Source organism: Cherax quadricarinatus, chromosome 10 (genome assembly GCF_038502225.1).
Source record: "Cherax quadricarinatus isolate ZL_2023a chromosome 10, ASM3850222v1, whole genome shotgun sequence".
In the NCBI taxonomy this organism is placed as follows: domain Eukaryota; kingdom Metazoa; phylum Arthropoda; class Malacostraca; order Decapoda; family Parastacidae; genus Cherax; species Cherax quadricarinatus.
This window is the reverse complement of record NC_091301.1, coordinates 4,673,057-4,689,034: the sequence shown is the minus strand read 5'-3', so window position 1 is coordinate 4,689,034 and position 15,978 is coordinate 4,673,057. Positions and strand designations below refer to the sequence as shown.

Here is a 15,978-nt window from a genome sequence, read left to right as displayed (position 1 = left end):
ATTTCAAAATAGGGTGTAGAATAAATAGTGTAGACATTCCTGGCACTACAACAAAATTGTCCCTGTTCATTAGTCACAGCCTCAGGCCTCTCCTATATTATATTTTTTTTTCCATTTTGAATTTTTAATCACAAAAAGTAAAGGATTTACTGTTATGCATCCTCCTGCATTATTGTAATTTTATAAACAATGTCAACGCATTCTGAACATGTGTTAGACCGACCAGTTGGACAGGTATTAGACTAGTGACGTAATTTGTGTACTCAAATATTGCGAATGTTGGCAAAAATCAAACATGTCTGCTACTTTGAGCTCAAATTCAAGCTACTTTCAGTCCTAAAACCCAATGAAGATTATCTATTTCTGTAATACATCTTCCATTCTATCAAATGAGACCAAAAAAACTGAGAATACAAAAAAAAAAAACCATCTGAAAATACACTGCAAAGTCACCATTGTAAACCAAAAACACTTCCCCCTCCAATATGCACTGTATGCTGTATTTTTTTTTTTCTTAATGCAGACTTACCACAGACCCATTCTCTCATATTGAGTCCCAAATTTACTGCTCACTGCTTATCAGAGCTGAGCTCAGAGTAGTACTACAGGACCAACTCTGGCTTCAAAGCTGTAGAATAATGGGACCGATCTTGAAAGGGTTAAGAAAGAGTTATGTGCAAGATTTAATACTCATAGTTGATTAACATTACAATAACACAAAGGAAAGAATGATTATGTAACATCCACATCAAAATTAACTCTCTCATTGACTTCTTGACAACTGACTTACTCCACAAACTGATGACGATACCTTTCGCACCCCCCTCAGCCCTTTCTACCTCAATCTCTTGCTACCCTCTACCCCTGCACTATCCACTACCCCACTGTTCTCCGTAATCTACTAATTATCCCTCTCCCTTTTGCCACCTGATACCCCCCCCCTACTTCCTTCCTGCCCTGCAGTGCTGTATAGCCCTTGTGGTCTAGCACTTCTTTTTGATTATAATGATAATTAAAGCATGATAAACCTACCCAAGGGTTTAGTGCTTAGTTTTGATAATAAACCTACCAAAGTAACTAATACTGTATTTAAAATATTGTTTAAATAATTTAGAAGTTAAGAAATTGCCTTTTGATATACAGTACCATGAACCCTTCAATGGTCTAACTGGGGAAGGGGGTGTATGACTGCTGATTATCCGAAACCTCTAAATTACGAAATTAATTTTTCGTGATAAGGTTCTGACTCAGTGGATTTTGTATGCTGATTCAGATGACGACCTGATGCTAAAATTTGAAGCCAATCAGAAAAAGGCATTCTCCAGTAGTTGATTAAATTGCAAGCGTTTGAACCATTTCAATAATATTTCAGATTTGCACATTCCGATTAAACTCGTGGGTTATCCTTATAAAAGGTATTGTCAGTAATATTTTGAAGCTAATCTGAAGCATTTGTTAGTTATAGAATAAAAAATTTATGTCACTAACAATTGAGTTCAGAAAAGAACAGCATTGGTGTAAATTTGAAGCCAATGAGAAGTCATTCTCTAGTTAACCCCTTCAGGGTCCAAGGCCAAAGTCTGAAGTGGTGCTCCAGTGTCCAAGAAATTTTGAAAAAAAAAAAAAAATATTTTTTCTTACAGAATTAAAGAGTATATTTTTGTGAAGGTAATAATACAAAAAAAAAAATTCTGATCAGTACTTACCGAGATACAGCGGCGGGAAGTTGACCGGGTGGTGGCAACATCAGCGACTTCCACAAAATCCCATTTTTTTATTTTACGTTTTTTATACTTTTTTCTTCTCTAGTAACATTTGTGGCCTGAGACCAGTATAATGTATATTGTATAAGTGTACATTCATTGTATTCAACACAATAACTGCACTAATTTATCATTATATTGCTTACAAAATTTGTTTACAAGTTTATTGTAAATAAAATGAAAATATTAGTGCGGTTGGGTTGAATACAACGGTACCATATAGGTACCGTTGTATTCATATGGTACAATGGTGCCATAGGGTGCAATTGTACCATATGGTACAATGGCACATGATACAATGGTACCATATACAATGGTACCATATGGTGCAATGGTACCTTATGGTACCATATAGTGTAATGGTACCATATGGTAAATTGTACCATACAGTACAATGATACCATATGGTTCATTGTACCATATGGTACTGTTGTATTCAACAATAAACACACTAATATTTTCATTATTATTTTGTTTACAATAGTTGTTTACAACAAAAATATGCAAAAATGTTGTATAATAGAACATTACTAATATACACGTATATTTACAAGTGTACAGGAACTTGACGTGTTCCTTGAGGTGGATGACAAAGCACTGTCTCGGAAACTGTGCGGAGTCAGTAGCTAGCTTGCGTTGCGACTCAGTCCACCAACACCTATTGACCATATGGTACATGGTATCATATGTTACAGGGTACCATATGGTACATTGTACTATATCGTATAGGGTACCATGCAGTACAGGATAACATATGGCACAGGGTACCATACAGTACAGGGTATCATATGGTACAGATACAGGGATAACTATGGAAATAAGTCACCCTGACTTTTTTGGTTATCCTAGGATTTTATACGTATGCTGCTATGTATGATAATCTATGTAATTGTGTTTCTGTACACCTGAATAAGCTTACTCAAGTGCATGTGGCATCATAAGCAAGTTTATTTAGTTATACACAAATAAAGTTACATAGAATATCATACTTAGCAGCATATGTTTGGAGAACCTAGGATAGCCCAAGAAAGTCAGACTTATTTCCATTAGGGTCCCATATGGTACCATATGGTACAATGTACTATATGGTACATTGTACCATATGGTAGCATTGTACCATATGGTACAATGGTACCATATGGTTCAAAACCATAGAATTTGTCTTCAGCTCCACTTCCATCAGTCTTAGAACTAAGTTGTGAAGAGGAGAGTCAGAATTCGCCCGGAGAGTGAGTGGGGAACTAGGCTACTTTGCCGGCATTCCCACAATGCCATGCGGGCATCCAGATTTTTTCTATGGTGTGCACACTGACCACCCAGACCCATTCTCTCAGATGTAGGCCTACTAGCCTTCTCGCACTAAATTTGACACCGCTAGAATTTGGGCGTAGATCTACGGTTTGGACCTTGAACATAAAGCCATAGATCTACGGGACGGACCCTGAAAGGGTTAAGGAATGGATTTCGATGATTAAGTTCTTTTTTTACTATTTTAGTACATCAAACTTGTCTGTATGCAAACAAAACTTAAGTACTATCCTGGCCCTGAGATGTATCAGCCATTTGACAAGCTATTCAGGCGAGGCAAACTAAAATTGATTTAATGCAAGTTAAAAGGAATAAAAATTTAACACTATTTTTACATAAAATTGGCACCTACACATTTTAACTTTATTCATATTTTTTCCACCTTTAATAAACACCTGAAGCTCCGCCACAGGATTCTAGAAGTTAGGAGTTATTCCAGGATACTGAGAATGGGTTCAATAACTTTAAAGCCCAGGGCACATTAACATGCCAATTTGTCCTAGAATTCAGTTCTTATCATGCAAAAGTATTGAAAATTCAAAGCTGATTGGATGAGGTGTTCTTTATTTATTTCTTTTTTAACATGTCAGCCGTTTCCCCACCAAGGCAGACAAAAAAAAAAAAAAAAAAAATAATTCGACACTTTCACCATCATCCATACATAATCACTGTCTTTGCAAAGGTGCTCAGATACAACAGTATAGATGTCCCTCCAAACAGCCAATATTCCAGTCCCTCTCCTCTAAAGTGTAGGCATTGTACTTCCCACTTCCAGGACTAGTCTGGCTAACCGGTTTCCCTGAATTCCTTCACAAAATATTACCCTGCTTACACTCCAGCACCTCATCAGGTCCCAAAAACCATTTGCCTCCATGCATTCCTATCCAACACACTCTTGCATGCTTGCTGGAAGTCCAAGCCCCTTGCCCACAAAACCTCCTTTACCCCCTTACTGAAACCTTTCCTAGGACAATCCCTACCCAGCTTTCTTTCCTTACAGATTTAAATGCTTGCCCAGTCATTCTACTTTGTTCCATTCTCTCTCAATGACCAAACCACCTCAACCCCTCTTCAGCCCTCTTGACTAATACTTTTAGTAATTCCACACCTAATTTCCACACTATGAATTCTCTGCATATTTACACAAATACCTCAAAGCACCACTCGCCTTTTTCCTTCATCAATTCTATGGTTAACCTCATCCTTCATAAACCCAATCTGCTGACAAGTCAATTCCCAAATATCTGAACACATTCACTTCCAGCAAGCACATTAGATAGGAGTAAATGGAGACGAATGGTTTTTGGGGCCTGATGAGCTGTTGGAGTGTGAGCAGGACAATATTTTGTGGAGGTATTCAGGGAAACCACTTAGCCAGACTAGTCTTGGAAATACAATGTCTGCACTTTAGAGGAGGGGGATTGGGATATTGGCTGTTTCGAGGGACATCTAAACTGTTGCATCTGAGCACCTCTGCAAAGACGGAGTATGTACGAGTGATGGTGAAAGTGTCGAAAGATTAAAAGTTTTTCTTTTTGGGTCACCCTGCCTCTGTGGGAAACGGCCAAAGTGTTAAAAAATTACATACAGTGGACCCCGGGTTATTGTAATTAATCCGTTCCAGAGATAGTGACTAAACCCGAATCTGATGATTTCCGAATTCATTTTTCCCATGAGAAGTAATATACAGTATAGTCTAACAGGGTAGTTACATTCCTGAAAACGCCATGTTAGATAAAACCACGTTAGACAAAGTGAAGAACTTGTGGGAAAAATAGGGTTCCGTTCCTGGGAGCCCCCCCCAAAAAGCCAAACAACTTTTTTAGACCTCCAGATCTTACAAAATAAAAGTGAATATGTAATTATAGTGCAATGTCATGATATATTACGGCTTAAGACTACAAGTACAACAGAAATAAGTGTTTCTTACCTTAAATTGTGGGTAATGGTGTTTGTGAAGAGAGCGGATATGGATGGTTGTTGGCAGAAGTGGATGGTAGAGGTTCTGGTACTGAAGTCGATGGTTGTACTGGAGTGTGCATGAATTCTGTAATGAATCTCTGGGCTCTTACCCTGCAGTACATTATACAGCTGATGGTAAGGCATTGGCTGGTCTAGACCCCATTTCAAAGCACTGCTTCTAGATTTGTCAGGGTCTTCTTCAGTGAAAATGTCTAACTTTACTAATATGGAACTGCTTCAATGTTAACTTTTTCAAGTTGTTCTTTATCTTCTGTTATATCCCTCCCTTGTATCTGTGCATCGAGCTCTGCCAACATTTCCTCTGGACTCCTGTCTTCATCATATAAGAGCTCATTCACATCTTCATTCATATCTTCAAAACCATCACCTGGTAATCTTGCCAGCTGAACAATTTCCTGAACCTGACTCTCAAGCAAGGGAAAACCAGTCAAAGAATTAATTACAGAAGGCCATAACTTTCCCCAGCCTGCATTAATGTTGATTGGGGCACTTCATTCCATGCACTTCTAGCATAGCTGATGGCATCCACAATGTTAAATTTATTCCAGAAGCTTGGTACTGCCAGGTTGGAGTCGAGTCCATTGACTCGACTAGTTTTTTCATAAATTTTTTTGTGTAGTTACACTTGAATGACTTCACTGGATCAGGAAGTTGTTGTACTAGAGATGTTGCATTTGGAGGTAAAAATACAACTTTCACATGTGGGGTCACATCCAGCAAAGCTTGTAGACCTACAGGAATTATCAAGAATGAAGAGCCTTGAATGCAAGGTTCTTGCTGTGCAGGTAAAACTTGACTTCAGGAATAGTGATGCTTAAACCAGTCAATAAATATTTCGTCATCCATGCTGACTGGTTTGATCTCCAAATTACTGGTAAGGTGTTTTTATCTACACCTTTCAAAGCGTGAGGATTCTTAGAGTGGTAAATAACCACGGGCTTGCACTTGAAATCACCTGCCGCATTACCACAAAGGAGCAAAGTGAAGCAATCCTTTGCTGTCTTGAAACCCAGTGCACTTTTCTCTTGCTGACTGACTTAGGTTCGTGTTGCCATTTTTTTCCCCAAAAAACAATCGTCTCGTCAGCATTAAACACAATGTGGCTCATAGCTACCCTTGGAAATAATTTCCTGCAATTCAGCATGGAAATTGCATGCTGCTGTATGATCAGCTGAAGCACTTTCACCAGAAAACTTATTATGTAACTTATTATGCAACTAAGTTGTGGAACCAGCCTGTGCTAAACAAACTCTTTCAGGCCTTCCTTCCTTCCTTATCACATTACTTTAAACAACCGTAAGGCCTTTTCCCTAATTAAGAGGAAATTAAGTGGTGCAAGTTTTTGTCTTTTGTTCGATCCACTCAAGCAACAAGTTTTCAGTTTTATTTACTTGCTGTGATCTGTGTGTCATTCTTTTCATGAGGCGACATCTCGGGTTATTCATTACACAAGCTCGTATATTCGCCTCATTCTTTTTAATTGTACGAACCGACACTTCATTAAGGCCATAGGCCTTAATGAAGGGATTCAGGGAAACCAGCAGGCTGGACTAGAGTCCTGGAGATAGCAAGTACAATGCCTGCACTCTGAAGGGGTGTTAATGTTACAGTTTTAAGACTAGTGCAAGCACATCTCTGGCAAGACAGTGATGGAGTAAATGAATTTTTTTTTTTTCTGGGCCACCCTGCATTGGTGGGAAACGGCCAATGTGTTAATAATAATAATAATAATAATAATAACCCTAATTGTTATTATTGTGGACTGTATGTGGTGTCTAAGCTATTAATACGAGTGATCAAATCCTATGAAAATATACGCTTATACAGTCCAAAACTTTTATACTGTAAATGTGGGTTACAAAACCATTTCTTGTATTTAAAATACCAAAGTGTACACATTAGCCAGAACTCTGCTGGTATCCACATAACATACACATCTGCAAGCAAAGTAAACATTAGGGATAACACAACCCTTTCAGGGTCGGTCCTGTATATGTATGGCTTGACAGCCAGTGTCGGTCCCATATTTATACACAAATTCTAGCGCCTTCAAATCTGGTGGAAGAAAGCTGGTAGGCCTACTTGTGAAAGAATGGGTCTGCATGGTCAGTGTGCACAGTATAAAGAAAATCCTGCAGCACACAGTGCATAAAGAGAAAAAAAAAAAACCAGTTTCTGGTGTAAAACAACAAATTGGCAGTGTATTTTTGTATGGTATTTATGGTTTTATTCTTGTTTTCTTGGTCTCATTATGGAAGATATATTACAGAAATAGAGATAATTTTGATTGGTTTAGTGATAACAAGTACCGTGAAATTGAGCTCAAAGTAGTGGAAATGTTCGATTTTTGCCAATGTTCAAGAGAAAACAAATCACACCACACGTCCAATACACATTAACTGGCGAGTCTAACATTCTTTCTCAAGTGAGCCGACATTATTTATACTATTTTTACAATAATGCAGTAGTCTGCACAACAGTAAATCTAATTTTTGAGAATAAAAATTGTATGAAAGTATAGTAGTACCAACACACTGATATGGGTGTGAAGCTTGGGTTGTAAATGCTGCAGTGAGGAGGCGGTTGGAGGCAGTGATGTCGTCCTGTCTAAGCGCAATGTGTGGTGTAAATATTATGCAGAAAATTCGGAGTGTGGAAATTAGGAGGTGTGGAGTTAATAAAAGTATTAGAGGGCTTGTTGAGGTGGTTTGGTCATTTAGAGAGAATGGATCAAAGTAATAGGACATGGAGTGCGTATAAATCTGTAGGGGTCATCCTCGAAAAGGTTGGAAGGAAGGGGTAAGGGAGGTTTTATGGGCGAGGGGCTTGGACTTCCAGCAGGTGTGCACGAGCGTGTTCGACAGGAGTGAATGGAGACGAATGGTATTTGGGACATGACTATCTGTTGTAGTGTGAGTAGGGTAATATTTAGTGAAGGGATTCAGGGAAACCGGTTATTTTTATATAGCCGGACTCGAGTTCTGGAAATGGGAAGTACAATGCCTGCATTCTAAAGGAGGGGTTTTGGGATATTAGCAGTATGGAGGGATATGTTGTGTATCTTTATACATATATGCTTCTAAACTGTTGTGTTCTGAGCACCTCTGCAAAAACAGTGATTATGTGTGAGTGAGGTGAAAGTGTTGAATGATGAAAGTATTTTTTTGGGGGGGATTTTTTCTTTCTTTTTGGGTCACCCTGCCTCGGTGGGAGACGGCCGACTTGTTGGGGGGGGGGGGGAAGAGAAAAAAAAAAATAGGGACCAAGAAGAAAGTCATTTTTCCAACACTTCTCAATTTTTGGTTTGTCTACGCTTGGGATGGTGATAAAAGCAGAAAGGCAGTTTTGGGCACAGCATACTTATTTCGTGAACTGCCATCTATAAATCTTTTTTAATGCAATTTTTAACTGTAAACCACTATCATTAAACCAACATTTTTCTCATAGTACTACATATACATAAATTTTATTCATAACAATTTCAAATGCACTTTCATAAAATATATTTTGATGTAAAGCAGCAATAAATTCCTTCTGCAAAGTACATAGCTTATGTCAAGACTACAAACAAGGATCATGGAAAAGTTTAAGAGCAATCTAATAAACATACATCTGGTGCCCCAGTTTAATGATCACTAACAAGACTAATAACTACACACACAACTGATCTATACAAATTAAAACTCATTTTACCAGTTTGTGGGACTCTTCAAGCGAGACTTCAGGGGTGCATAAACATAATCAACCTCATCAACTGACACCAGCAAATGTTCATATGAACTCTTTTCAAACTTTAATTTGATGTAAGCTTCAAGAATATTGCTAAATTCATCACAGTCTAATTTTTTTTCATAATGCTTCTTCCAACTTCCTTCGCCCCTTTGCCTCTTCCTGTATTCTCTACAGGTATCATCCAATCTAGTCTTGGACAATGAATGGGGTGCGTTTGGCTTAACACTGCCACTTTCAGTGGTTTTATCTTTTTCCCTACAGACAAGCATTTCTTCAACACCTATCAAAGCAACCTCTGACCCCTCACAACAATGCTCTTCCTCCACCTCTCCAATTTTCACATCATCATTCACATCACAGTCTTTGGCAGTATAAAACTCGAATATATAGCAACTAGTGTTTGAGCTAGCTTTTTTGAAGCAGTCTGTGTTGGATAACTCCCGGACTATATCACAAGTCAAGAAATTGTATTTATCACTAGGTCCCTCATAGCCTTCAATGCTAACATAGAACTTGTTAACAAAGCAACTTGAATAGTTAACCTTCATGAAAAACTCTGTGTTTTTGATAATCATATCCTCAACTATTATGCAAGTCAGGGAGCCTGTATTCTGAAGTACTTCAGCAAAACTTTTGCCAGACACCTGGGCTGTTTCAGCATTAGCCATATTACTTTCTTCACTAATTGCAAGGATATTACTTGCATTTATTTTGTGTATGTCAGCCATGTCATCATGGATCATCCTCTCTCGGGTTGCCTTGGCTGCCTGAGGATCTCTGATATGATCAACAACATTCGGGAATAGAATTATGTTATGCTGAGTAGGAAGGGTATGCCAAAAGTGTCGTACCTGTGTAAAATTGAAAGATTAATCCACAGTGTCTAGACTTTTTGTCTGACAGTTCACAAAGATATTGACCTATATCCTAAAAAATAGTGATAAGTGCAGTACACGGTCTGTACACGTGATTAGTCTATGCATTTTAGTCAATATTTCAAGGACCAGACATTGATTGTGCCAATGTGTCGGCTATAAGCAACTAAAAGATTAGTCTCCCACAAGTACAGTATGCTACATAGGCATTTATGTTACAAGTGCATTACCAATAGCATACATCACTGTAGTACTCTATTGTGAGACATGGTGTCTTGAGTAACTGTGGGTTAAAAGATATTCTCCCCATGTGTGTACACTCAACCACTTTATTCAACATAGTCCACACCCCATGATATGCTATAATATACACATTATAATATTTATATTTCTAAGCTAGTCCTAGTCCTCTATATGGTTTTTGCAACAGCAGTGGAGGATGCAGCTGTAGCACAAAGAAGTTCTAAATTATGAAATTAAAAAAAAAAATTCTAAAACAAAGGCACATTGTGTATATGAATAAAGTTCAATAATGTCATTCGTGAGTAAGCTTTGCTATGGGCTAGAAATGACAAACACCCAGCCCAACAGGTACTACATAACCATGTTATTGTCCTAGCCTTGCAAAATATCCTAGATCAGGGTAGCCATACAAATTTATAGAATATGGTACAATATATCTAATTAAAATAAAAGATCTAGAGCATGTTAGTGGGAGAAACTCACCTGAAGGCGTGTGTCATCACTCATGGCCGGTGTAAGAGAGAGCAGCAGATGGCGGAAGCTGGCAGGGGCGAGCGCTTCCCACTTCCACCCCAGAGTGTAATCTGGTGTTGGGTTTCTGCAGAAAAAAATTAACCCAATGTAGATTACTAATTATAAATTATAACTACACTTACTGAGATTCTTTTGTCATAATCTGTAACAAAGATGCTGGCCTACCTAGTTAACTGATGAGAAGTACATCCAGGAACCTAGAGAGAAAAAGAAAAAAAAAAAAAAAGCCCAACACTACTGATAACTAACACCAGACATTTAACTTATCTTATGGCTAATAAAGCCATCCATACTAAATAGTTTCAAAATTTACTAGTAAACTCTTCAAAAGTAAAATCTTGCCCTGTAACTAGATTCAAAAATATTTAAAGATAAGGAACTACACTGCCATCTTTATTAATATTTATCTGGGGGAGGGTAAAGAATGGCCAAGAACATATTATTTTTGCACCATTACTTAAGTGATTGGCAGGCAGGGAAAGGGAGGCAATAGGTGAAGGATGGTGGTGGGTGGGAAGTCAGTGAGCTGAGGGAGACCCCAGTCCAGCTATCTCTCTCTCAGCCTCATTCACTGCCTCACTGCATCTCGCTGATTTGCTGGGCGATTGAATACGAGTGAAAAAGACCACTAATTGCCATACAGCAAATTCTTGGTACAAATTAAATTGTACAGTAAATCAGCTTAAAGCAAAGGAAACCAGTATTCACTAAATCTGTGCAAGCTGAAGTGATGTGGGAAAATCTGATAGTTGACAAGCTGATATTTACTTTCCTAAACAATTTTAACAACTCAATTTGTAAATCATGTACCAGGGTATTGAAAAAATAAAAATTCTAATGACTAGTAGTACTGAGCATCCAGGTGTAACCCAAAGACTAATTTTGCAAGAACTAACCCTGAGGTGATAAAGTTGGTCCAGAGATCCACCATGATGTTGGCAAGGGCATGGTCCTGAGGGTTTGAGAGAAAAGGAAAGCCCAGGGTGCCCTCAAAGATGTAGTGCAGTGTGTCAAGGTGGCACACTCCTGCAGCACCTACACCAACATTAAAATTACATGAAAACTATTTATCAGGACAGAAATGTTAAAAGCAGGTGGAGATATGATTCTGGAGTGGTCAGTGCATTTGTTCAATAAATGTATGAAAGGAGGAGGGTACCTAGGTACTGGCATTTATTGATTAGAAAAATTATATGATAGGGGAGCAATGTGGTATTTGTTGCAAGTGTATGGAATAGGTCAGGGGTTACGAAACTGCGGCCTTCTGAACGAATTACACTTTCTCTGAAATTATATAATAATTTTTTTTTATTATATATATATATATATATATAGTAGGTTGGTAGACAGCAACCACCCAGGGAAGTACTACCGTCCTGCCAGATGACTGTGAAACAAAAACCTGTAACTGTTTTGCATGATGGTAGGATTGCTGGTTTCTTTTTCTGTCTCATAAACACGCTAAGATAACAGGGATATCTTGCTACTCCTACTTACACTTTGGTCACACTTCACAGACACGCACATGCATATATATATATACATACATCTAGGTTTTTCTCCTTTTTCTAAATAGCTCTTGTTCTTTTTTATTTCTTCTATTGTCCATGGGGAAGTGGAAAAGAATCTTTCCTCCGTAAGCCATGCGTGTCGTATGAGGCGACTAAAATGCCGGGAGCAATGGGCTAGTAACCCCTTCTCCTGTATACAATTACTAAAAAAGAGAAGAAGAAAAACTTTATAAAACTGGGTTGCTTAAATGTGCGTGGATGTAGTGCGGATGACAAGAAACAGATGATTGCTGATGTTATGAATGAAAAGAAGTTGGATGTCCTGGCCCTAAGCGAAACAAAGCTGAAGGGGGTAGGAGAGTTTCAGTGGGGGGAAATAAATGGGATTAAATCTGGAGTATCTGAGAGAGTTAGAGCAAAGGAAGGGGTAGCAGTAATGTTAAATGATCAGTTATGGAAGGAGAAAAGAGAATATGAATGTGTAAATTCAAGAATTATGTGGATTAAAGTAAAGGTTGGATGCGAGAAGTGGGTCATAATAAGCGTGTATGCACCTGGAGAAGAGAGGAATGCAGAGGAGAGAGAGAGATTTTGGGAGATGTTAAGTGAATGTATAGGAGCCTTTGAACCAAGTGAGAGAGTAATTGTGGTAGGGGACTTGAATGCTAAAGTAGGAGAAACTTTTAGAGAGGGTGTGGTAGGTAAGTTTGGGGTGCCAGGTGTAAATGATAATGGGAGCCCTTTGATTGAACTTTGTATAGAAAGGGGTTTAGTTATAGGTAATACATATTTTAAGAAAAAGAGGATAAATAAGTATACACGATATGATGTAGGGCGAAATGACAGTAGTTTGTTGGATTATGTATTGGTAGATAAAAGACTGTTGAGTAGACTTCAGGATGTACATGTTTATAGAGGGGCCACAGATATATCAGATCACTTTCTAGTTGTAGCTACACTGAGAGTAAAAGGTAGATGGGATACAAGGAGAATAGAAGCATCAGGGAAGAGAGAGGTGAAGGTTTATAAACTAAAAGAGGAGGCAGTTAGGGTAAGATATAAACAGCTATTGGAGGATAGATGGGCTAATGAGAGCATAGGCAATGGGGTCGAAGAGGTATGGGGTAGGTTTAAAAATGTAGTGTTAGAGTGTTCAGCAGAAGTTTGTGGTTACAGGAAAGTGGGTGCAGGAGGGAAGAGGAGCGATTGGTGGAATGATGATGTAAAGAGAGTAGTAAGGGAGAAAAAGTTAGCATATGAGAAGTTTTTACAAAGTAGAAGTGATGCAAGGAGGGAAGAGTATATGGAGAAAAAGAGAGAGGTTAAGAGAGTGGTGAAGCAATGTAAAAAGAGAGCAAATGAGAGAGTGGGTGAGATGTTATCAACAAATTTTGTTGAAAATAAGAAAAAGTTTTGGAGTGAGATTAACAAGTTAAGAAAGCCTAGAGAACAAATTGATTTGTCAGTTAAAAATAGGAGAGGAGAGTTATTAAATGGAGAGTTAGAGGTATTGGGAAGATGGAAGGAATATTTTGAGGAATTGTTAAATGTTGATGAAGATAGGGAAGCTGTGATTTCGTGTATAGGGCAAGGAGGAATAACATCTTGTAGGAGTGAGGAAGAGCCAGTTGTGAGTGTGGGGGAAGTTCGTGAGGCAGTAGGTAAAATGAAAGGGGGTAAGGCAGCCGGGATTGATGGGATAAAGATAGAAATGTTAAAAGCAGGTGGGGATATAGTTTTGGAGTGGTTGGTGCAATTATTTAATAAATGTATGGAAGAGGGTAAGGTACCTAGGGATTGGCAGAGAGCATGCATAGTTCCTTTGTATAAAGGCAAAGGGGATAAAAGAGAGTGCAAAAATTATAGGGGGATAAGTCTGTTGAGTGTACCTGGTAAAGTGTATGGTAGAGTTATAATTGAAAGAATTAAGAGTAAGACGGAGAATAGGATAGCAGATGAGCAAGGAGGCTTTAGGAAAGGTAGGGGGTGTGTGGACCAGGTGTTTACAGTGAAACATATAAGTGAACAGTATTTAGATAAGGCTAAAGAGGTCTTTGTGGCATTTATGGATTTGGAAAAGGCGTATGACAGGGTGGATAGGGGGGCAATGTGGCAGATGTTGCAAGTGTATGGTGTAGGAGGTAGGTTACTGAAAGCAGTGAAGAGTTTTTACGAGGATAGTGAGGCTCAAGTTAGAGTATGTAGGAAAGAGGGAAATTTTTTCCCAGTAAAAGTAGGCCTTAGACAAGGATGTGTGATGTCACCGTGGTTGTTTAATATATTTATAGATGGGGTTGTAAGAGAAGTAAATGCGAGGGTCTTGGCAAGAGGCGTGGAGTTAAAAGATAAAGAATCACACACAAAGTGGGAGTTGTCACAGCTGCTCTTTGCTGATGACACTGTGCTCTTGGGAGATTCTGAAGAGAAGTTGCAGAGATTGGTGGATGAATTTGGTAGGGTGTGCAAAAGAAGAAAATTAAAGGTGAATACAGGAAAGAGTAAGGTTATGAGGATAACAAAAAGATTAGGTGATGAAAGATTGAATATCAGATTGGAGGGAGAGAGTATGGAGGAGGTGAACGTATTCAGATATTTGGGAGTGGACGTGTCAGCGGATGGGTCTATGAAAGATGAGGTGAATCATAGAATTGATGAGGGAAAAAGAGTGAGTGGTGCACTTAGGAGTCTGTGGAGACAAAGAACTTTGTCCTTGGAGGCAAAGAGGGGAATGTATGAGAGTATAGTTTTACCAACGCTCTTATATGGGTGTGAAGCGTGGGTGATGAATGTTGCAGCGAGGAGAAGGCTGGAGGCAGTGGAGATGTCATGTCTGAGGGCAATGTGTGGTGTGAATATAATGCAGAGAATTCGTAGTTTGGAAGTTAGGAGGAGGTGCGGGATTACCAAAACTGTTGTCCAGAGGGCTGAGGAAGGGTTGTTGAGGTGGTTCGGACATGTAGAGAGAATGGAGCGAAACAGAATGACTTCAAGAGTGTATCAGTCTGTAGTGGAAGGAAGGCGGGGTAGGGGTCGGCCTAGGAAGGGTTGGAGGGAGGGGGTAAAGGAGGTTTTGTGTGCGAGGGGCTTGGACTTCCAGCAGGCATGCGTGAGCGTGTTTGATAGGAGTGAATGGAGACAAATGGTTTTTAATACTTGACGTGCTGTTGGAGTGTGAGCAAAGTAACATTTATGAAGGGATTCAGGGAAACCGGCAGGCCGGACTTGAGTTCTGGAGATGGGAAGTACAGTGCCTGCACTCTGAAGGAGGGGTGTTAATGTTGCAGTTTTAAAAACTGTAGTGTAAAGCACCCTTCTGGCAAGACAGTGATGGAGTGAATGATGGTGAAAGTTTTTCTTTTTCGGGCCACCCTGCCTTGGTGGGAATCGGCCGGTGTGATAATAAATAAATAAATATATATATATATATATATATATATATATATATATATATATATATATATATATTTATTTATTTATTTATTTATTTATTATCACACTGGCCGATTCCCACCAAGGCAGGGTGGCCCGAAAAAGAAAAACTTTCACCATCATTCACTCCATCACTGTCTTGCCAGAAGGGTGCTTTACACTACAGTTTTTAAACTGCAACATTAACACCCCCTCCTTCAGAGTGCAGGCACTGTACTTCCCATCTCCAGGACTCAAGTCCGGCCTGCCAGTTTCAATGAACCCCTTCATAAATGTTACTTCGCTCACACTCCAACAGCACGTCAAGTATTAAAAACCATTTGTCTCCATTCACTCCTATCAAACACGCTCACGCATGCCTGCTGGAAGTCCAAGCCCTTCGCACACAAAACCTCCTTTACCCCCTCCCTCCAACCTTTCCTAGGCCGACCCCTACCCCGCCTTCCTTCCACTACAGACTGATACACTCTTGAAGTTATTCTGTTTCGCTCCATTCTCTCCACATGTCCGAACCACCTCAACAACCCTTCCTCAGCCCTCTGGACAACAGTTTTGGTAATCCCGCACCACCTCCTAACTTCCAAACTACGAATTCTCTGC

At 39.1% G+C, this 15,978-nt stretch overlaps 1 protein-coding gene across 6 annotated transcripts in view; it reads right to left on the bottom strand.

Moving 5' to 3' along the window:
• Window positions 1–8,504: 8,504 nt before the first annotated feature.
• LOC128687902 (cocaine esterase-like) overlaps window positions 8,505–15,978 on the bottom strand; it is an 82,735-nt gene continuing 75,261 nt past the window's right edge. For all 6 annotated transcript variants that reach the window (XM_070083537.1, XM_070083535.1, XM_070083538.1 and 3 more), the window contains 3 exons: window positions 11,335–11,473; window positions 10,388–10,502; window positions 8,505–9,637 (listed from right to left, as the gene is read on the bottom strand). In XM_070083537.1, the coding sequence (XP_069939638.1) occupies window positions 8,744–9,637; window positions 10,388–10,502; window positions 11,335–11,473 (1,148 nt within the window). In that variant the 3' untranslated portion in view covers window positions 8,505–8,743. The remainder of the gene's footprint in view (window positions 9,638–10,387; window positions 10,503–11,334; window positions 11,474–15,978) is intronic.